Below are 24,207 nucleotides of genomic sequence, written 5' to 3' on the forward strand. Positions count from 1 at the left end.
TGTTCCCTGTTACGTGCTCCGCGAAGGCTATCGAAGGTCAATTTACAAGATGACGCCGTTTTCCTTACCGCTTGCTCTCCGTACGTGCGTTTGTTCTTTATGAGTTCTTTTTTTTTTTCCGTTCCCCAAGGGTGAAATGAGGAGAGGGACATGGGGGGTACCCAGCGCTCTTTCTACTATCAAAGGAACATTCTCTCCCTCTCGTGATATTCTTGAGGTACGACATGTCCTCCTCTCTACGCAAGAAAGGTTTTCCAAAAAATTTGCAACACTCAATAAAACACGCGCACGACCGTTGCGACGGGCACATTCGGTTCTCGGCTTGTCTCATGTCTGCGTGTCGTCTTTGATCGGAAATTTCACCCGCGACACCAGCCATGTTTGCGGCCCTGGGGCAGGACAGGATATCCTACCCGAGTTCGTGGAGGGCTGCTGTGTTGAGCACGACTGTGTACATATTCCTTTTCGCTGTGTTTGTGAAGTGTCTGCAATTCATTGGACAGTGGTTAAGGATCTACTGGCACCTGAGGAAATGCCCGCATCCTAAGGAACGATGGCCCTTTTCACTCTTACTGGATATGTGGCAGGAGATGCGCCAGATGGACCCCAAATTGAATGTTCCTGCAAGTAAGTCACATTATTCGCAAGGAAACTAAATTTCCTCCGCTTTACGAAGTTTATTAAGTTCTGGAGGTGTTCAGATCTTTTTTTTGCTGGCGATCCGCGATTGACCCGGTGTTATTTGTGTTTATTCATTCATTTATTTGTTAATTGTGGCTTTGATTTCGTTCAGGTTGTCATCGTCTACCTCCCACCAACTTAAGTGTGTTTTTTTATCTTTTATTTCTGAACCCACAGCTCCGGATAAATTATAGCTATAGTGTCCGTTAATTCGGGAAATCAGCAGCTATATTATTTTCTCACCAATATAATTACCACCGTAACCAGACTTCTTTGAAAACACACCCAGAACGGATAGATAGACGGATGCCCTCGTTCTTTCCTTCAAGGACAAGTTGACGGACCAAACATAATTTTGTACAAAATGAAAGAAGTGCAACAACAACAAAAAAAAAAAAAAGTCACAAGGAACGTTAGTGTATAATTACAGAAAATAACGTTGAACAGCCTTCTTTTTTTATCAGATCAGAACGAATCGCCCTCCCCCCCACCCATTGAACAGCCTAACTAGCTCCAGCAATCATTCTACAGCTGACGCTAGTAGAGTAATCTAAGAGAGGAAATGCAGTACGTGTTATATAACGGCCAAGCAAGGCTGGTTGTATAACAGTCAAATCAAGATAACTTATCGTCAAATCACTGGTAGGGGTTGTTGCCACAAGGAGGCCCCTATCGCGCTCATAAAGATGAAGCGATAAGAATACCTTATCACGTTTATATCATCCGAAAGGCGCCATCGAGACAGATGATCGAGTTAACCGGTCAGGTAATGTGGTCTGACAAACGCTGCGAGCGCGATGAATCGAACCGATAACAGATCTTGATCGACGCGGGAAATAAAGACGCTGTCGTTTTGCCTTATACGGAAGCGTCGCGAAGAAAATGTTAGATCCTTCAGCATATTAACTTATGGAAATGTACTATGTGGTGGGACATGTTAGTCTTCAGTGCGAAACATCTCGATTCGCTATCGACGAGTGAGCTTAGAAATGTTGCCGATGGCGTTCTGGCGCTTGTCTTCTCCCCCGCAACCAACTGCAGAAAGAGGAAACCTTCTCGTCCTGGAAGTTTAATTTTAATGCGTTAGCTTCTTGTATATCCCGTCCGTATAACAGAGCTGTGGATAGTGAAGAGTGAAGGGCGAAAGAGTTACAATTGGAGGACTGCGGGTGACGGAAGATGAGGGCCGGAAGATGGACCAATGAAAGTGCCGCATATTTTTTTTAAATTCCGTGGCGTTGGCGCCGCGTAGCAACTGTAGCTATGAGCGGCGTACAGGCGTGGACAGATGCAGAGAGGACAGCAGGAAGGAGTTGGGGGAGGGGTGTCAGTACGGGTCCTGGGCCGACTTCATTGGGAACCGTGCCGATATTCTTCTGGAAAGTCCGCGTGAAAACTCAGGGAAAAACCTCTGACAGTACAGCGGGTGCCGGGATTGCATCTCACGTCACCTCCCCGCCCTGGCGTGGAAGAGAGTCATCCTAACCGCCACGTCACGCCAGGTGGTCCCCGCCGCATTGAAACACGTTTTTGGCGGAATGCCCACTCCTAATGGCATTCACAGAGCACGTGCATTAAGGTCAAGAGCGCGTATTAAATTCCGGTTTCGAGATTTATTTCCAAATTTAAAGACAGGATAGTACCCGTATGCTGCAATACTCACGCTCACTGGCTCAATAGAATCTTTAACACTGCCTCGCAAAACGCGAAGTATTAAGGTAATTATTCTGAAGGTAACGATCACGGCGCGATACCAATCGCTCGGAGAAGGACTAGGACAGACAAGACGGTATCTCGTCGTTGAGAACGATGCTTTATTGGAGAAAGATTGTAGATTAGTGTGTACAGAAAGCCCTTGAAAGAACAATATGTCGCCTTCGACTCTCTCGGGCGGCTGTCCATCCGAGAACGCATTATGAGGAAACGCCACTGTTGACAAGGTCAGGAAGTACAGTGACAATCGAACCTAGCTCTTACTCAGGGGTCAGTGAGGTCATGTCCCCCCCACCAGGGACAAATGCAGAAAGAATGCTTTTCTTACAGTTGTTCGCAATTTTCCCATGGCATTTCGGAATCGTAAAACATATGAAACTCATTGTCCCCTTATTTCTACTTAATAAGAAGTAGTGCCTATTAAGATGATAAGCTGTATGTCAACACATATCACTTTTATTCCACAGAGCTCTTCAACTACTTGAACATGATGTTCCAAACTGTCCTCGACCAAGAAGTGACAGTTGTATATTATGGGCCCCAGCCATTTGTTCTCGGAGTAACGCCCACCACTGTTGAGGTAGGTGCGAACTGAATTTCGTTGCATGCTGTACCCCTAATCAGTCTATGTTTCCAAATGGAGGAGCGGACGTATACAGTGAGCCGTAATAATACAGCGATGAACGAGTCGTTTATCATAGATATTAGCTGAGTACATAATCGATCTGAAGAATCGATAAAGTGACTCCGCGATCTCGATGGCAGCTGCTAAGCCAGATGCCCATCGTTTGTACCACTTGCCAGAGCTCGCGTCATAATGGAAGGCGAGATGTTTCGCGCTCAGAAAGTACGCAAAGGCAATAGCGTACGATGCACTAAAACTTTCTAATATGGGACGTTGTTCCGCGTGCAGCTATGACGTCACACTAACAATGGCCAAATGCATTCAAGTCGCGTCGGGAATCATGTCTGAGATCATGTCTGGGATCACGTCGGGAACCATGCAAGTAAAGTTGCTCTTTTGGTTGCTCCGCATCTGCAACGCCATCTATGATAAGGACAGCCTACGCAATGCCTCCTCTCCTTCCTTCGTGACGTAAACACATAAAGTCAGGCGTAAGCACATAAAGGCTGTCCCTTCCCTTCCCACTCTACCCCTTTCCTGGTTTTGTTTGTTTGTTTGTTCTCCTTTTTTCTGGCGCTATTTTTTCACCCACAAACGCGTTTTGGAGTAGCCAGTTCTGACTGGGTCGGGACTAACCACTCCATATTTTTCTTCTTTTTTCCAATCCAATCCATGCGGCTGCTGGTAGCGCGTTTCCAGGGATACGGCTTCTCATGGCTCTGATTGGAGAGACTTCGTGGACGTATGAGGAAGTCGAATAGTGTACAGGCCTTGTTTAGCCTAGATGACGTTGACATCCCAAGGAGGGTTTTCCCGACTTTAGTGTGGGGCTCAAAAAGGAAAGAAAGAAAAAGTCTATGTCCTTGAACAGACTCAATTAAATGAAGCCATTTTTGACGTGTACACCCGCTAGCTTGCTTTATCATACATTGGTCAATTGCTTTATATGTTCGCAACCACGAACGATCACGAATGACCTCCATCGACCATCAAGGTGTCACCTACCGATAGGCCGAGAGTTCCGTTACCTCATCTCATCCCAATCCGACCTCCGACCTCCTGTAGCACGACCATTTCCTGGAGCCGACACCGTGTGTTAGAGAGGATGTGTGGCATCGTTCCAAACTTCCGCCTTCAACAGAGAAAATATTATACTGGCCTGCCACGGGAAGCAGAGCCAGCCTTCCCTCACCGGGCCCCATCAGTTCCACGCAGGTACCCGGAGGCCGATGGGATAAGGTTGGCCTGCGGTGCCCTGCGTCAAAGCTGTACCTGTCCCGTGATTTTTGCAGCTGGCAGTAATGGACTCCCAGCCTAGTCTGGAGACATCAAACGTTGTAAAAGTAGAACGGATGGGCTGCTTAATACAGAAGTGCTGTCAAAGATCGCGTGGCGTAAAAAAAAAAAAGTAGAAAGAAATCCCCATAATTTCGGAACAATATATTTTTTAAGACGTAGAAGACGTGCAGGCAACGATGTCTTTGTGACGTGGTCGAAGCTCATGCCGTATTACACGAATGATTCTTTGTGAAACATTTTTAATAGCTCAGAATTTTTCCTTCCGTTACGATTATGTAGCGATTGCGACGCCACAGTCCTCGGCCTGTGTAGTACTTTTCCCCGCCTGAGGATACTTTGTTTTAACTAACTTCATGCATAGCGTGCCACCGGGCTTCATGCGTGAACCACCGTGCTGATGTGTGCCGTCGCACACTCAGTAGAGCAGTGGTTAATAAGAGCGCTGCCATCGTCGCAGTACAGTTAATTGGCCACCATGTTGACGTGAAGTCAAAGAGAATGAGAAAAGGCTGCGGCTGCAGCAACAACAGTACAGCACAGCAACAAATACAACAAATTTTAGTGACATACGTACATTGTGGTACATTTTAAGTATGCGACCAAGCGGTACTCCCGGCCGATACCGATATTCTTCTGCATGCAATCAAAGCACTTTGCAAGACCAAGCTTTCCCTTTCGACTGGTTTTCATAATGCGCCTTTTATTTACCCACAGGCCCTACTGAACAACAGTGAAAACCTGAACAAATCCTTCCTCTACGGCATGATGAAGCCCTGGATTGGAAACGGCTTGCTGACAAGGTAAAAGAGAGAGAGAAAGAAAAATATGCAAACACGACATGTGTATCTTAGACAAATCATCCTTGAAAATTGAGTTACTGCAACGCTTTTGTTTTCACATCCAGTGACAAGCACATTTGGAGGCAGCGGAGGAAGGTGCTCAGCCCGGCGTTCCACTTTCGAACTCTGGACGAGTATGTGCCCGTGATGAACCGCAGGTCCCACGACCTGGTTCGAAAGATGGGAGAAGTCGGAAAGGACTACTTTGACGTACTTCCCGCCATGCGCCTCGCGGCGTTTGGAATCTTATTCGGTAGGTATTACCGCGGGGCGTAATACTACCTTAGGCCACGTATCACCGGTCATAGTACTTGTTACGGGAACCGCCACTGACCATCTGCGCAACTGTTTAACCACATTAGTGGTAAAAAACGCTGTCGTAACTATAATTAGAGGGTTTTAGCAGACCGTTGATAACGTGGCTAGCGTCTCACCGTATCAACCGGAACCAATCAGTGGATAAGATTCTGAGTCACGCACGAGTGCGATTGGTTCCGATAGAGACGATAACTTTATCAACGGTATACTAATACTCACTATAATACGTCGCCGCGCCATCACACAACGTGGCGACGTATTCCTGCTGCCGTTTCCGTTTCCTACAAAACTTCTGTCGTGGCAAGACACACACTGGTAACCGCGCAGCCAATGAGCTTCGGCCTCAATATTTTTGGATCATAGCACTACTGACCTCCAGAAAGGACATCTTGTACATATGATCGATCTCTTGTACAGCCTGCAAAGATAGTCCCTGCAAACCAACCATAACGATGGCGATGCAGTTGTCCAGGTACTCCTGTCCTATGGTGGCAATTAGAATTTACAGCCATTACATCCTGTGGCGACCACTACAGTGGATAATATACAACAAAGAGTTGAGCAATGAGTATATGTATTACCTCGCACGGAAGGACCTCAGCTTAGAAAATTTTGAGCCGTCAGCGGCCACTCATGGCTAATTCCTTCCAACGCGGTTCGGATGTCTCTTACGTCGCTGAAAAACGATAGCGAGAGGGTCCGTAATATCACGAAGTCATGAAATAAATTATTATGTAACATTAACATTAACGCGATAATGTCAGCCATTCATTCTGATTACATGGGAAAGTTGCCATTATCATTTTCTCAAAATGACTTCCGCTTTGTCCCTTTCAGAAACCGCCATGGGGATCCAGCTTGAAGAAGAGAAAGTGGGGCAGACGGGATTTCTGAGTGTGAATGACGAGTAAGGACTTTTCTACCTCCATCATTTTTCATTCATACGGATAGAAATTGTCCTTCATTGCACGATATACATACTTCACTGGATGAGTTAGCTATACCGTTACATGAAATGTGATTTCCTCCCAGCGTCTCAACACGTATCATGACAAGGATGCTCAATCCGCTCCAGTGGTTCAACACTGTGTATAACAACACTGAGGATGGGAAGATATTCTTCGACCAAGTGAAGCTCATCAAAGAGTACACGATGAACGTAAGTACGATGCCGTTAGCAAAGAAAGAAACAGCAACATGCCATAGATTAGGTGCGCTGGATGTTGCACGGTTTATAGCGGTACAAATTTTTTAAATTCGCAAACCTGACGCGTGAAACAATTTATTACTGTGAGGCACAAATGAAGAGGAACCTGAACCTCCATCTAACTGCTTAATGCGCCAAAGGTGTCGCGGGCCAGAGCCACGCGCTTGTGTTTCGGGTCCGCCTCTTTGCTGGAATATGATTGATGCGGGTGCGTTGTTCTCACTGTGAGTCGCACGAAGGCTTGCCTGGATGCGTGCCCCTCACCGAACTGCGTAGTGGCACGAACGGGCCGAAAAGTTGTTCCGGGGATACAAGCGCGTGTCTCCCCGTACCCTAGAAGCGTGGGAGCCTTTCAGCCTGGCTCAAGCTGCTCATTTTCAAGATCGGGAAACACAGGTGGAATTCACCAAACATTTTCCAGGATGGTACTGCTTGCGACGCACTTGTTGGTAATCTCCAGCTCGCGGCGCGATGCCCCCTACCGGTAGTGTCGCGTTTAGCGTACAGAAGCGTGAGATCGGTCGTGAAAAGGTCACCAAGGGAGTCACTATTGTTATTATGGAGCCCATCACGAACTATCATAAACCAGCTGTGATAGGGCATCGTTGCCCGTAATATTCTTATTAAAAGCTTCCATCAACTCATGTAAAGTCCGAATGACAGTCAAGAAGCAGCTCCGGAATTCGATAATTAATGTGTATCTCTAAAGGTATTTGACTCGTAGTGCACAAACTAGTTATTTTTTTTATTCTAGAATTCCGCTTTTTTCTTCACTAAAATTAAACGCATACGTTACCTGTATTCAGGACGAAGCTCATGTTGCTGTTTCCTAATAGATACTGAAGACAAGAAAGGCAACTTACAAAGTGGGCATGGCCGAAGAGGACAGAAAGAAAAGCTTCATGGACATTCTTCTTCGCATGCATATGGAGGAAGGAATATTCACTGAGGATGAAATCCGTGAAGAAGTCAACACCTTCATGATTGGGGTAAGCCTGGATAATAGAAAGACATCATCATTTCATTTCATACGTACGCCTCGCATAAGATACAACGGTCATGTTGTTGTTGTTGATGATGATCATGGTGATAGGGGACAGGTTGTCTACACCAGTACACTTACACTATATATAGATCAGCTAATGAGAGTTAAACAGGAATCAAAAGAAGTAAACTAAGTAGACGGATAGGAAGTATAGGGCGCAAGAAGAGAAATGGAGCTCAATAGTGATTTTAAAAAGATGCACGCGCCACCAAGCGCACGGCGCAAAGCAGCATGGGAACTTTGAGGGACACTGCCCTGTCGTCTGCTTCGGTTATGATTTGCCGCGACTGACGCAGCTGCTGTGCACACCGGGAATGTTGTTGTTCTTCCTCTACCTCCGCCTTTGGTCATCACATAATGTTGAAGACGCTGCAAGTTCCCATGAGCCCTTGCGTGCCACAGGTGGCGCAAGGTGTATTGGTGAAGGTCATATGCACTCCGCAAGGCTTTATTCATATTCAGTTATTCAATTACTCCGTATTTTTTAAAAAAATGTACTTATCAACTTATAAAATCCAGATTCCAAATCCCAGACGTTCAGAATCCCAAATCGTCACAGTCTAATGCTGGTACCGCCTCAAACACACGTACTCACTACGACACTATTTAGGTCTCCTGTGACCGTACTCACCAACGTGGCTTCGTCCACCGTGCTAAGCCTAACCGCCGCTAAAATGTGCGTTTCATTCGTTAAAACGACCTCGATGGACATCGAAAACACGCGAAGCTGACACATTGCTCAGCGATGTCCCACTCTAAAACAAGCTCATTCAGAGACCACGCAGAAAAAAAGCTTTCATTGTGCAATTTTTTATTTTGATATCGCGAAGTTTGAGACCTGGGATTTCGAACGCTGGGATATCGTGGCACGGTTGTGTTGCGGTTTAAAGTATATCGTGTTCCTAACCTTGGCTGCACCCTGCAGGGATTCGATACAACAGCAACAGCGGCTGCATTCGCTTTACATCTGCTGGGAAACAACCCAGACATTCAAGGCAGGGTACACGAAGAAATTGACGCCGTATTCGGCAACGACAGGGAGCGCTCCGTTACGGTTGAAGACATCAAGAAGCTCAAGTATCTGGAATGTGTTATCAAGGTACGGCCTGGTTTTGTCGTTGCATTTCTAACTGCCTATTCAGTTAACCGTCTGCTGCTTGTAATAAGGGGGCTTTTTGAAATGAACTATGTAAAAGAACTGGGGACTTAATTCCTGGAGTGACTTTTTAAATCAGGGGATAAGTGTACTTGTCGACTGCCTGGTCCTTTGTACTTCAAAGCGGTGTCCTTACTAATACGATTACGTTTATGAAGTAATGAGAGTACCTTGCCACTACATTTTCCCAAAGGTCTCCGCGGAGTACGCCATGCTGTTGGAAGCGCGTACTGTAAGGAGACATGGTTACACTTCCTCGCTTCCCATTACCGGTAGCGATTAGATATTCTGCGAAATCGCGACGTACAAATGATACCATCGAGACATGAGAGGAGTATGTATAATCTAAATCAGCAATCATAGGTGATGTTAATTGCAGCTGAGAGTAAGTAAAGGTATGTTATCGTCCTTTGGTGCTCTCATGCACGATCAGATATCCTCCGAAACGAACATTTTGATGAACCTTGTAGATTTGCCAGCTCATTAAAGGGACGGTCCCATTCGGAAACCCATCTATGAAACCGATGTCACTATGTTCGGCATGGGACGGCAATTGACTTGGCTAATTTTTTCGTCCGAAAAGTGCTTAGCTATTAAATAACGGAAATTTTAAAGATCAGCGCTGCTTCCGCAGCTGCAGAGGCTCCCACGGTGTGACGTCACACTCCCTAAGCGGAGGAGTGAGAGGGCGGCGCTCAGATTAGAAGGGCGCCTGTACGGACAAGGCATTCGTTTTCTCAAGGTCGTGCTCTGATTGGTTGTGTAGGGAATGACGTTTTCATCCCTCTCCAGGGAGGGAATTCCGGCATAGTCTCAACATGCGGCGCCTGCTCTTGTCATGTATTCCATTGACTAACAGTCAAACTACGCCCCTATTTCGCGGGATATTTTTGGAAACCATACTCACTGATACACGACGAATAAAATGAAACCATAGTTTCGAAATTGACTATGAAATGGTTGCATCATAAACTGGCAACAGCTAATGTGATATATTCTTCCACCCTGCACAGGAAACACTTCGGTTGTACCCGCCTATTCCGCTGCTTGCTCGCAACATCGACAAGGACGTCACTGTCGGTGAGTAGCTTGTTCCTGCAGTCACTACTTGCAACAACGAGACTAGCGTTACAGACATGGTAATGTCATTAATGCATCCGTCTAACCAACAGGTCAATACACCATACCCAAAGGTACAGTAGCACTGGTGGGTCTCTATTTTCTGCATCGGCATCCCAGGTTCTACGACAAACCGAACGATTTTGTGCCTGAGAGGTTCTTGAGCACCAGCGAAAAGAACCCCTTCGTCTACGTGCCTTTCTCCGGCGGCGCCAGGAACTGCATTGGTAGGTGGAACGTAGCGGTTAAAGGGCGAAAATTCTCGCGGAATGAAAGATGCCGTTACCTTGACACCAACACAAAAGGAAAGGGAGTCAATCGTTGCATCGTTCGTGAGGAGAAATTTTGGACTCTGGCACCCCTGTAAAGGGGCTGTTACACTTCCCCCTTGTTACATCGGACAAATGTAAAATAAGGTTATATGCATCAATGTTTGCCTGCATTCCAACATGCCTACAGCCGCAGTGCTAATGAACGCGTAGAAATTTGACGCCGCGAACGTCGAATCCCGTTCGGCTCTTACACCACGGCAGGCATTCCATCCAGTGAGGCTGCCCACGTGACATGACGTGACCCGTACAGTCGGGATGTCATCTGCTTCAGCCAACCGCTGCAGACGATTTCATAATTAATAATTTCGAATTAACTTTATTTGTCCCAATACCAATGCGAGAGTGCTGGTCACCCATATTCAGACGACAGTGAAACTACTACTGGATGCCACTCTCGTACAAAGCCACCTACCCTCTAAGAACAGAGCTTCACCGCATAGCACGCTGTGCGTCAACCATTGCCACGAATGATAGGGTTATCGCTTCTGATTCGAAGAGAGAGGTGGTGTACGCTTTTTGTGTCAGTTATCACATATCCAAATTGACACAAAAAGGCGTACACCCCCTCTCAACTTCGAATCAGCAGCGATATAACACAATCGTTCGTGGCAATGGTCGGTGCACAGCGTGCTATGCGGTGAAGTTCTGTTAGCCTGAAGAGTGTAGATACGGAATGCCTGCTTAATGCCTCCTCTCACTCCTTCATGCGATGTAGTCATATGAAGTCAGAATGCCAGACAATCGCCCTGGGAGCTTACGAAACGCACTCTTTCTGTGGCTATAGGTGGCCACCCATGTGGCTGATGATGGCTCGTCTCCATACTCCATTAGCTATGGCCAAAGCATGGTTGTGATTGGCTGACTCTTAATGACTACGTCACGTCGATTTAGCGATCGTACTTTGTTTACTCTACAAACAAAAAACGTAACTTCACCGTGCAACACAGTGTGCCCACCATTGTATCGAATGGTACATTTGGCTTCTGATTTGAGGAGAGTGCGGCGCGCATGTCTTTCTGTGACAACCAACATATCTGCGTATTAAGTGTCACAAGAAAGCGTACGCCTCCGAGTTTTCAACAAATGAGGGGAAAAAATGATGTCATTCGGGACGATGGTTGGCTACGAGAGTGCAAGGCCGGCTGCAGCAAGCAGTTCCATGATCACCACCACCACCATCTGCTTTTAGAGTGTTGGTGGTGTCGGGAAGCCCCGGGCGAGGTCACGTGTTTTCGACAACCAATGGGAACGGCTGATGCTGTCGCTCCTCTAATGTCGGAGCTAGACGCGGAAGGGTTTCTATTCTGTGTCAACTACGACATATTCTTATACTACTGATACTATTATGACGACATATTATTATTATCTCAATTAGTATTACTATTATTAATTCTTTTTGTGCAATGCTCTGGCTTGTACCACAATGCCTTCACGGTGCAATGAAACACAATGCATCAACGTGTCACCGCTTCTATGACGTCGAAGAACAGTTTTGTACACGTGTGCTCATGACAAGCGGAAAGGAAAAAAAAAATAATCACATCATCTTTCCTTTCTCAGGTCAGAAATTCGCGCAACTCGAAGACAAGATTCTCCTGGCCCAGATCCTCAGGAACTTCAAGGTCGAATCCAAACTCGCCTCGAACGATCTGCAGATGTCGTTGGAGCTTGTCCTTCGACCAACTCAGGGATTGGAAATCAAACTCACACCGAGGAGTTCATGAAGATCCGTGTAAAAAAGAACTTACGGCTTTGCGCAAGCCGATGTACATACGCTCTGTGATATTTTGTGTTATTTATTTAAATTAATAAAGGTCAAATGAAATGCCAGAAATTGTGTCAGTGTGCCCAGAAACCATTGCCACGAATGATAAGGTTATTGCTTCTAATTCGAAGAGAGAAGGGGGTATACGACCTTTTGGTTCAATTTGGATACGTGATAACAGACACAAAAAAGGCGCACGCCCCCTCTCTCCTCGAATGGGCTTAATCGTTTGCACGTATTACGAGCTAACGAGGGGCGCGGCACTTGTCGAGAAGGGCACGTGATAAAACACGTGCAGGGCGCTCTTTGCGCGATACGTGAAGGGCGTGGGATACGTCACGCGTCATGTGTCACGCGCCCATCTTTTTGAATTTCCCGCCACTTGTTAGTTCATATAGCGACCGTAACGACGATGAGGCGATTAAGCCCCGAGCGATAACCCTATCATTCGTGGCGATGGTTGGCGCAGAGCATGCTATGCGGTGAAGTTCAGTTTTTAGAGACTTGAGTGCGGCTAAGAACGGCGAGCTACCTCGACACCCCCTCAGTCTTTATGGTGTGCTGACCCCCCCCCCCAAAAAAAAAGTAAATGAAAGAGAGTATCCCAGGAGCAACTTAACAAAATAGCAGAAGTTAAACAAGAAAATTTAAGTTAAGATACTAAATACTGGCTTTTAAAAATATTTGTAAGATACCAAGTTACTCCCAAAAGTATCGAAAAGCACCGAAAGCGCAGGGCAGACAGGCAATGTTGCCGGCATGGCTACGTATCCGACTTCTTTTTGTTTACGCACAGTGTTATGCGCATGCAATGAGACGTTGCCGCCGTACTTGACGGGAATGTGCAGTTGGTGGCGACTTTGACACAGTGTTGCCTGTACTTTTCAATTTTAATTTTCTAAAAATAATATGAGCGCAATTGGGCCGAAAATTGTGACGTGAGACTGTGAGAGTATCTGGGGTCTCGGGCTACAGAATAAATAGATTTTCTGAGATTACAGCTCCACTACTTTAGAATACCTTTAAGATAGAGTAACTTCAGTAGAGCGTTTAAGCTATGTACATGTCTGCTGCCAATGCATCAATATCCCTTATAACGTCCATTGCTCTCAGCAGGCAGTGAAGTGCAGGGAAGCGCCCCTGCAAACCGCAGGTGTCGATCCACATTGCGTCCTGACAGTCGGACTTTATTTGTTCGGATACGCACTTAATATCTTGTGGAGGATCGAACGCACGCACAGTGAACACTCGTTACAACGAAGTCAGCGAGACGAGGAAAGGAATTCGATATACGCGGAAATTCGATAAAAGTGGAGTTGCCAAACAAACAGTGATAGTGGCGTCTGAAGCGCGCGGGAACAGAGCGGGAGCCTGATAAAACGCATTCAAGCAAGCAGACAAACTTTGGTGGTGAGCATCTTGGCAGCCATTTCATTTATATGGAAAACAATGACAGACACACAGAGAGAGATATATACACGTAAGCAGTGTCTGTCGTATGGGCTTGCGCCCATAATCGGGTTCCGAAACGCATACATTTCGGTCGCGACAGCCTGCGACTTCGAATAAAGCGCTAATTCAAATCACAGAGAAAAAGGGAATTCGTTATGACGTGTGCTTACTGCGTCAAGGACACTTCAGTGCATGCTATCGATCAAAGTGTGTGACGCATCATAAAATAAGTCCAGAATGTGACCAAACTGGGATATTTGGTTGCATAATGGACAATATTTCAACGCGACGCCCGAATAATTGAGTGGCTTGCTTGACACGTAACTGGGTTTCTTTTGTAAAATTTCGATAGATACTAGCCGCACAAATCTTTGGGACACACCCTGCATTGAAAACGGAAATGGGGAAAAAGAAGAAAAAAAAAAGGATGTGGAGATGTATGTTCCATACACAAATTATTACATTATTCAATGGCATTCACTGTTGCAACGTTCTTCCTCTACAGAAGAAGATGTTTGTGCTGTATTCGATATTCTCGTTTTCGTTACAACTTGGAAGTCACGAAAGCTGACCAATGTTGCCGAATTGGTACAAGCAAATTTTATATTGGGATATGTGCTTTCGATAATGAACATCACTAAATCCGCTTCTGTTTTGGAAGAAAAATTATAACGACACCCTCAAAGAGTTGTTCGAAAAGTATTTACCACTGTTCGATGCGGGCGGGAAATCTTCGCTCGAGAGACCTCAAGAAGACACGAGAGTCAAACTTGGAGTCACTTTATTTCTCCTCGCGCTTACCCACACTCCCTTGGTGAGCTACTACTATATGGAACTGCTATGCTTACTACTTTAATTAATTAATTAATTACCACACACAGACAACAACAACGACAGGCAAATTAATGATGATTAATGGGGAATTTCGCCACATGAGGCGCGGCCCACTTCCCCAGCACAATGGGCAGGATGAGATGTGTCCCGATGATGAGGTGATGAAGGACACTGAATAGGGGTCGATAGTCAGTAGGGTCAGTGAGACATCAACAGAACACTAAGAAAAAACACAATACACAAACACACACACACAGGTACACAAGCACAACATAGGGTAAAGAGGAGACCGGTGTCCCGGAGAAAAACCTGGAAGTAGTCAAGAGCTCGGTGATGGCCGATCTGGAAAAGACAAGACAAGAGGTTTCCCTGTCCAAAGTATTCTGTGTTGTGCTGCTCGTTTCTCTGTTGTGAGAATTTTCTTTTCACCAAGCTCAGGGATATGCTGCCGTCGTCAAGTATGTCCCAACTCGCTTGCATATTGCTTTTATGTCCAGATTACTAGTAGAGTTCTACTTTCCTGCAAACTCGAGTCCAGGAATTACGTACCCCTCTCCGTTTAACTAGATTCATACATGCACATAATGATCCTCATTATTCACACACAAGTGATATGGGAAGTAACGAATAAGCAAACGGTATAATAATTAACAGATCTAGTTGTACAAGTACTATAGTCGTGTTCAACCCAAGAACGACACGTCTAAGTCACGCCCGACGCTTGTTCCTATTGGCTGCAATACCGCTGCATCACTCTACGTTGCAACAACTAGTGCGCCGGGAAAGAAACTATGGTAGAAAGTATGGGAGCTCTATATAGGCGACACCTGGTGAAGCCGCAGTACAATTTGTCCGGCGGGGTAACTTTGTTAGGGTTGACGCACTACATTTCGTGCCGTTGTTACATTGAAAACGGAATTAGATGTCGATGCTGCTGCAGAAACACTGCCTTCTTGAGGACAAAATGATTTTAACGCGCACGTGATACTTTCCTTTAACGACTGCAAGAAGCCTACGTACCTCCTGCCGGTGATTAAGTATACGACTGAATTTCAATGTTTCCTGGTCACTCCTCTACACACTTGAACCTGGATTTTCCCTTACTTATTTTCGGCTGCGGCTGAATGTGGCACGAACTCCACTCCTCCTGTTTAAAATGACCGAACTTCTCCGTCGCCTCTTTCTCCCACGTGTCATTTACGTATAGCAGCTGACGTGCAACACATACTCCTTGCCTGCCACCGATACGAAGGTCACCCGGTCAGTCTTCGGTGCCTCATCTAGGCTACCGAGAGCTTTCCCTGGTGGTGCTACTTGGCCCTATACTGAGCACGCTGAGGTCACGTCCGCGCTGACACGATTCCTTCGGGAATCTAAACTCTTGGGAACCCTCTGACACCCTCTATATGACTGGCTGCACAACGATTTCTGAAGGAGCTGTCTTTTTTTTTGTATGACTTTTTGGGAATAGCAAGCCACATCATGGCTAACCTTTCCCTTCTTTTTTTATCAGCATTAAACATATCCCTCCCCCCCTTATTTTTACGCATCAACTTTTTCTTTGCTTCATCTCATTTGTACTTCATCTCAAGTCACGGCATTTTTGTGCAATTTAACTGTTCGATTGCAGTTTAATTGGGATATGACAATGGCATGTCACTGCTGGTGCAGTGCATTTTTTTTTGTGTGGGTGCATCACACAAACTGAACGCCCCTGCTTTCATTTTGGCACCACACGGATCCATTTGCTAGCAGCTAACAATCCATGAATGCAGTGCACCAGCTCCGGATCTTTTGTGGATATTTTGTGGACCTTCTCTGCATAATAAATTTGTACACATCACCCTCTCTTCCCGGATACAGCGAAACACAAATTTTTTGAATCCTCCCAAGCGTTCAGTATTAGGAAGGAAGAAACTGAGAACATGGGAACTTTAACAGATTATTATTCCTATTTTTGTTTTTATTATTTTTTTACCCGTGCACGTCAAGGCTCCTTTTCGAACCAAGAGATTCGACCAAGCGATCAGCAACGCGCGAACTACCACAGTCACCTCGACACTATTCACGAATGTCGCATCCACCTCAATCGAGGACCTTTCTAATGATTAGCGCGTGCTGATGACAAAAGACGGAACGACACGTCTTTTTTTTTCCGTGTCGATCTTCAACTGCGCAAGGACACAAAAGGCCGTCACCGTCAGACGAACATCGATATAACCACGTACACCGCATGAATTCCTTGAAAAAGACAGGCCGCGAAAGAGGACCGACTAACCTTCACGCCATTCAGAGTATTTGTGACAGCGGCCTTCGTGTCTCGTGTTCCGATAAACGGGCATGCAGAGGTAGCTGTGGAATTAGTTCCACACTGCGTTACGGTTGATTGAAAATGGCCGCGTCTAGACAATCGAAGAGGCCTACCTCACCTTCGGCGTTTCCCTCCACACATATTGTAAACACACTTCCATATCCGACGATCCTCCTTTGTTACACGATGCCTCAAAATAACGATCTGTTTATTCACCACTTTCTACTTTTCTGCACTGCTGTTGTCGCCATAGACGCTCACACCTTCTGTCAAGTTTGAGAGGCACGGCCAGATATGTTTCCCTGCATGGTCCAGGCGCAGCTTTTTCATCAATCGCAGGGTATGCTCGCCTGGATTCGTCTGTGCCCAGTCCTGTACATCTGCGCCGTGGTGCTGTGTCTCTGTTGCGCCAAGTATGTGTTCCCGTGGATGAGGGCTCTGTGGATTTTGAGGACTGCTCCTAAGCCGCCCCAGAAATGGGTATTTTCGATTATGTTCGAAATGTGGGAACGCATGTCCCGAATGGATCCGAGTTTGAAAGTGACTGCAAGTGAGTGGACAACATATTTCATGCACAGCTCTTTTCACGCGTGTCTCTTTGAGTGTGCAGACCTTCATGTATTCTTCTTCGATCAGCGTGCATTGTATAGGGTATAACTACGTGTGTATGCTCCGTCTTTTTTAATGCTGTGTTAGCGCCGCGAAGCAACTGTGGCTATGAGCTGCGTACAGACGTGGACGGAGTGAGAGATGACAGCAGGAAGGAGTAGGGGATAGTGCGGGTTAGTATGCGTCATGGGTTGACTTCAAGGGGAACACTTGTGTTGTGTAGTCGGCACGGCCGGTGCGGGGATTCAAACCCGCGTCACCTCCCAGTCTCGGCGTGGAAAGCGGTCATGCTAACCACTACGCCACGGGAGCTGGTGTGTATGTTAAGTGCGGTGATATTTTTGTCGTGTGCAAAGCACTATGTAGTCCAGCTATTCGATACCTACAGATTCGAATCCGATAAAGAACGGCAGTAAGTTGGTGACATGGTAGAAGTTGCTTTGACGCGTCGTTCACCGCGGCGGGCGTTCAACACGGTGCTCCGTGCGCTGAGATTTCTGTGCACGTTGAAGAATGTTACTATATGCGATCCATGAATTCACGGACCCACGTCGCTGCGGTGTCGATCCTGATCATTATCATATATTGGAGACGGGCCCCTTGATAACACGGCCCGCCCCCGGATGGGCCGTGCCTTTGAACGCGCGTCCTATAAAACGGTCATCGCAGCATTATTCTTTGCGGGGCTGTTCCCGGGAAGATTTTTTCCCTAAAAATCGTAGCTGTTTCGTGACGTAACGTTATGAATTGTGCTTATTACTATATTTGCGGTTTAAATAAATTACTTGTCATATAGGACGATGAAATGAATTCGAATTGGCAAAAAAAGGAAATAATAGAAAGGAGAAATTGAGTGCGACACCCGACGAATACAGCCACTTCCGGACTGAACACCCCACCCCTCCCACCCTACCACCCCAACACTGCCCTTTCATCATACATACGACTCCTGGAAACTTAATTGCAAGTGCAACGAACCGCGATGGCGAAAAGTAAGACACCACGGAAAGCCGAACAAGGAATAACTCCTTGTGCAAACGAGTATAATCCATCGTCCAAACGATCAAGATGAACTCTGCATTTTGTGCAGTTGCACGTGCAGTGCCTGTATGTGCACAGTGCCCTCCACCGTTACACACGCTGAACAATTTGTAGAGTCAGCCCTCACAGCTACATGCAGAAACTGTCCACCATACGGGATGTTCACTCCTCTTCATTTGAACATCGTACCACCACCACCACCACCACCACCACCCTCACAACCATGCGGGACGGTGCAGGAGCGCCTGAATAGGTCGCGGTATGCCCGAAGGCATATGGAATTTCAATGCGATAGATCAATCTTCTGCAGCACGAATGAGCGACGGACGGCTCGTAGCCTTCTACGTGTGTCCTCTGTCAGCGACCTCAGCGGGTTCTTGAGATGCCACTTAGAATATTTCAGCAGCTATTTGATAGATTTGATAGACGTTAGGAGGTGCGCTATATCCAACATTTGATCGGCGCTATATCCAACATTTGATCGGCAGCTTCGTTACTGGCCAGGAATCCACTAAATGATCATCTCACGGAACACGTCTGTAGATTTCTTATATTCATTCAGAAAGTGTACGTACTATTGGGGCCGTACATCCACCTCGCAAAAACGATGTTATAGCTTGAAGATTGACTTCAATGGACGAGAGTAGATATAACACAGACAAATATCAGGCAGTATATGAAGTCCAAGAGACCAAGTAGACGTTCCATTTCACAGCGGAACTTTAATTAAATCCGATACTTTTAGCGTTCGAACGTATTCGTTTATGTGACGTGAAATCGGAAAAAGCAATGCGTTTCTTTTTTTTTCATCTTTTTGTTTTTAGAGAATTATCATATTTCAGGAATTTTCAATTACCTGGAAAGGAAGTTTGACGAGATCATCGATCACGATTTCACTGTCGTCTACTTCGGTTTACAACCCTTTCTGCTCGGTACGACACCTGATACAGTCGAGGTAAGTTTGCCAACAGGAACAGAGCAGATGACTTCATTTCTTGTCTCAGTCGATAGGGATCACGTGAGACTGCTGTTTATGGACGGGAATGTTCATTATGACATGGTTAGCAGAGACACCTGTGCCCGTTCTTAGGCACCAATAAAGCCTTATTATTGTTGTTATTATTATTATAAACAAGGCGAGAGGAAAGTCATTTAAAAGTGTTAAATGAAACAACAACAGCAATAGCAGTTTCGCTTGTGCATGAATGTATTATTCTCTAACAGCAGATCAACGAGCGAAGAGCGAATCTAAAACCAGCCCTGAATTATTTTATGTTCTCATTGTTGAAATAATTCCTCGTTAATACCAACAACGAAAGAAAACAAAATGTACGTGGTAAACGTGGCTATTCAGTAGAGCAACGGCTTTTGTGAACTCGAGTGTCTCTGCGCAGGCTATACTGACGAATTCCCAGAATCTCAACAAGCCGTTCCTGTATAACATGCTGAAGCCGTGGGTCGGAACAGGTATATTAACAAGGTGAGCTTCTCCATCATTTATGGACACTGAAAGTACGACATGAGAAAGTGGTATTTTGGCTTCCCTTAGTCAATTTACCTGACAGGTTGACATGCTTCAGACGTCATCACCACTATCAATTTCGTCACCGGCATTATCTCGTAAAGTTTGATTGGCGTGGGCATTCCATGTATTAGTTGCAGTAATCTAGCCAGCATGGAAACTACATAAGTGCAATACTGTGGTAGAACAGATTAGATCTATTCGTGATGGTCTAACACATTATTAGGGCTTGCATTCACTGATCGTATTTCCAAACTTGTTCACATGAGATTAGACACATGAAACTACGTAAATTATGCTGGTCTGAGCTAAGCGCTGCCTTTCGCCCGTTGAAATCAATCGGCATCCGCGAGCAGGTACTCTCTCACACCAGTGATAAACGTATCCAGCCCTGGTACGAAGGTAATTTTAACTAAGCTGATGACGTCGGCAATTCAGTTCTATGTTATCCTTCCTTTAAAATGTTGGCGTGAAGAAAATGTTGAACAGGCAGGTTACAGAACTGCGGCCGACGGACTAGCTTCCCCTAGCGGCGGATGAAAGGAACTCGTACCGTTCCTTTGATACGCCGCCAGGGGAAGCCATTCTGCCTACTAAACATTTTCTCCGCGCTGACACGTTAAAAGAAGGATAATATTTTTCCACGTTCCGACTAGCCTATAGAGTAACCCCCCCTTGCTTCACGGGGAAAGTACGCAACAAGGAAACCATTATTATTTTGCTCGAACCCCCCCCCCCCCTCTCCTTGACTTTCTTCTTTTTTCAATCACAGTGTGACGTCACAGCTATTACAAATGACAGCGAGTGCGCGTGACGCCGTGTAAAGCATCATTGTATGTGGTGTCTCACGTTTTTGCTTATTGCTAGTTTTTGTGTAAGCTCTTCGATGTCGTACCGGTAGAGTGCTCTTCAAGGAGAACACGAGCATTACTCACCGCAGTGACAAAGAGCTGTGGAGGACAAAGCGAAAAGCCATCACGCCAGCATTCCACTTCAAAATCCTGGACGACTACGTTCCCGTCATGAACAGAAGGGCGTTGCAGCTGGTGCAGAGATTGCGGGCGCAAGACTTGGGAGAATATATCGACGCCCTTCCTGTGATACGAAAGGCAGCCTTCGGAATCCTATTCGGTAGTGCATAGCTATGAATCAATAATTTTGTACTTCGTTACCTTCAGGTCGTCTGAAAATTTTCTTACTCTTGTTCAGAAACTGTACTTGGAGTGGAAATTGAAGAGGATGAGGTGGAGAGAAAGGGTCTACTGGAAGTCAACGATGAGTACGTAGACCATACTCAAACCTCTCAAAACATCAGCAACAAACCGGTAAAAGAGAGAGAGAGAGAGAGAGAAAGAGAAGGGGTCTCTCTCAATTGCGGAGGTCCGCGTGGTCTTGGGCGTAGAATTTACTTTGGTGACCCCCGTAACGTAGTTTAGCTAGCTAATTTTCTTGTATTGAGTACACTAGCTCATTTTTCTCTACATTAAGTTACTGCAATTAATCCAGATACAATAAAGCCAGACAACGCGGAGAGGCGTCGGAGTGGTCTCCTCAAACGGTGTCCCGCGATGACTGGACAAATCGTTTGCGGAGACTAATGAAGCACGCTCAGCATTGTCGGCCTTCTTGAGAAGAAGAGGGAGAGGGAAATAAATCTCGAACGATGCAACGGATGATTCCCGTTCCTTTTGTGTTGGCATCGAGGTAACGGCATCTTTGAATCTGCGAGGATATAGATATAGTATATATATATATATATACATTTTTTTTTTGCGCTTGAGTTAAACAACAGTAACATGTTCTTGCCTGAGTCCTGACGCGTATTCAAACCCGCACACTACCATAAAGTATACTTTGTAATGCAAAGAACAGACACACACACACACACACACACAAAGAAGAAAACAAGAAGAAAAAAAACGAAGAAGAAGACTGCAGGATCAGAAAAGTTTATCTTGGAGTGAGACGCTTTCTTGTTTTTCTTTTTCCGTGAGATCAAGAACCCGCACCAGCACGGCTTGGATCTGCTCCTTCTGTTTCCTTCAATGCTGCAGATAATAACGGCAGCGATGATACATCGCATCATCTCATGCGGTTGATTCATGGATGCATGCGACCCCAAATAGCACAATGTACTGAAAGTCGAGTGCAATAGGTGTGGGCGGTATGTGTCTTGCTAATGTTCTTTAGCTTCACGAGTCTGTTCAAGGCCTTCCGCTTACCCGTCCGCCCCTAATGCATTTGACTTTCAGTACATTGTGCTGCTTGGGACGCGGGTTCCTAGCGTTCGATTATAACTAGTTGGTATGAAGGGATGGGTAAGTCAATATTTTGCGTTTGGGATGCAGTTGTGCAAACACTGCCACAATGGGTTACCGTTATCTGCAGCGGCACTATAAGAAACAAAGTAAACAGTCAGGGCCTTTCTTTGCCTCGCATATTGATGGAGTCAGACAAAGAGCCCCTTCGAATAATATAACTTCCCCAGAGATTTACTTCTCCATTGTAGCTTGTTCTAATTTGTGCCATTTGCATAACTGTGAATTCGACTGTGTCCTCCATCACAGATTAGTGTTTGTCCTCGTCCGTCCTTGTGTAGTTCCGAAATGCACAGAGATGCACGGCAGCAATGAGACTATAGTACGTAAAACAGTCTTTGGGAACTAATTTGGTTAGAAGTAACTTTCATGGTGGACACCAGTCGGCGACAGGTATAGTGAACGAAGGTACGACTAGTTACTGAAATTGGAGAGAGAAACATGACATTCTAAAGTAACCACAGAGTAACAAGTCATAATTACTTTTTCCTGCTTGTCTTTCTAGTTAAAAAAAAATATATATATACATATATAATCGTTCATTACCTTTCGCCGACTAGTATTCATAATGAAAGTTGTTCTCTAAGGAAACGCTATGATTGATTGATTGATTGAAAGAAAGAAAAAAATGGAGAAAACGCTATAAATTACAGTTACTGGTTAATTGCTCAGTATAAGCGATTAGTCTTTGTTTCTTGTTCATTGAGATTTCGCACGTGGACTCTCGTACACTGTTGCTTTTGGTGCCAAGTTTTGTGGTGATGTTTTCATCTATTCCATTTCAAAGTGTATAGATTTGTGTAGTTTCCCTTTCTTCTTTTCTGAATAACGCGTCCTGGAGTAGCCAGTCCTGAGTGGCTCGGGACCAACATCTCCATTTTTTTCTTTTACAAATCAAATCAAATGAAATCAAGCGATTACTATAAACTACTTCTCAAGACCTGTGAGAGCACATCAGATTATGTGACTCTTTGTTAGCCTTATTTGCTTATCGCTGTTGCTATCTCGCTTCATAATATTCTCCGCGGAGGGAGACAAAGCAGTGAGTCCCTGCTCTTCTATGACGAGGGCAGTACTATTTTTGAAGCGTGATGTGGGTAAGCACTGCGCTTGCCCCATCCAGTTTCGAATACAAGCCCAATAGGGAGTACAAGATTATGAATGACGTTCACTTTCTGGTTACAGGATAGCGGAAAGCATCATGACGAGGATGCTGAATGTCTTCAAGTGGCCGGACTTCTTGTATAACCTAAGCAGAGACGCAAAGCTTTTCATGCAGAGAGTAAACTACTTCAGGAAGTATTGCGATAACGTAAGTTTTATAGCTCTCTCGCGCAATCTTTTTTATGACCGTTAAGCGTTTACAAAAGAATTACAGGACGGTTACGACTGTGTAACGCGAATTTCAGCGGTAGCTGGTGTGTGTGGATGTTGACACTTTTATCGCTGATATATGCACAACTACTGTAGAGTGATAAGTACTGCCTCGTCATCTGTGAAGCGAGTGGTGATGTGTACAGCTGGGATTAGCGGGACAAAAATATTACTAAAATGCGGACAAAAGCGGGACAGGAAACGCCGAAAAATCGGGACACTTTTCGAGACAACGTACCCATCTCTGAGTATGTCAAAACTGCTTTTGTTAGCTTTAGACTATTTTAACTTGGTTCGCATTACTGAAACCGAACCCAAAACTGACACCGAGGGTTTTGTGATACAGCCACAGCGATTTCCGGAGACCTTCCCGTTAACAGCTAACGCTGTAAAACGAATGCAGACGGTATCAGAGGTGCATGTCGTGAAGTGTGCGTGGCCGGTACAATTAGTATTGCTTTGTCGTACTATGAAAGCCGGAATAATGAAAAGAGGGTTATCAGTGTCGTGGCGTGGCGTAGCGTTTAAAGAAAGGCGGCAAGGTGTCCAAAAGAAAGATAAGAAAGCAAGGTATGCTCTGAACAAGTTCAACAACGAAATCACGTAAAGCTAGAACCGCGTGACGCGTATTTGTGCGCGAAAAACGC

General features: G+C 45.5%; 2 protein-coding genes across 2 annotated transcripts in view; both read left to right on the plus strand.

The window, feature by feature from the left end:
* Positions 1–327: 327 nt before the first annotated feature.
* Positions 328–12,162, plus strand: LOC135368809 (cytochrome P450 4V2-like). The gene is made up of 11 exons (XM_064602325.1): positions 328–627; positions 2,862–2,974; positions 5,033–5,118; positions 5,223–5,410; positions 6,313–6,382; positions 6,508–6,634; positions 7,519–7,671; positions 8,653–8,826; positions 9,897–9,963; positions 10,056–10,229; positions 11,895–12,162. The coding sequence occupies exons 1-11, from the start codon at positions 378–380 to the stop codon at positions 12,056–12,058; spliced, it is 1,566 nt and encodes a 521-aa protein (XP_064458395.1). The 5' UTR covers positions 328–377; the 3' UTR covers positions 12,059–12,162.
* A 4,689-nt stretch (positions 12,163–16,851) lies between these two features.
* The window catches only part of LOC135369473 (uncharacterized), a 44,606-nt gene continuing 37,250 nt past the window's right edge, over positions 16,852–24,207 (plus strand). Inside the window, exons 1-6 of the mRNA XM_064603057.1 lie at positions 16,852–17,246; positions 19,189–19,301; positions 19,741–19,826; positions 20,809–20,999; positions 21,078–21,147; positions 23,372–23,498. Coding sequence (XP_064459127.1) covers positions 16,991–17,246; positions 19,189–19,301; positions 19,741–19,826; positions 20,809–20,999; positions 21,078–21,147; positions 23,372–23,498 — 843 coding nt within the window. The 5' untranslated portion in view covers positions 16,852–16,990. The remainder of the gene's footprint in view (positions 17,247–19,188; positions 19,302–19,740; positions 19,827–20,808; positions 21,000–21,077; positions 21,148–23,371; positions 23,499–24,207) is intronic.

The sequence above is a fragment of the Ornithodoros turicata genome, chromosome 9, assembly GCF_037126465.1.
Source record: "Ornithodoros turicata isolate Travis chromosome 9, ASM3712646v1, whole genome shotgun sequence".
Lineage (NCBI taxonomy): Eukaryota > Metazoa > Arthropoda > Arachnida > Ixodida > Argasidae > Ornithodoros > Ornithodoros turicata.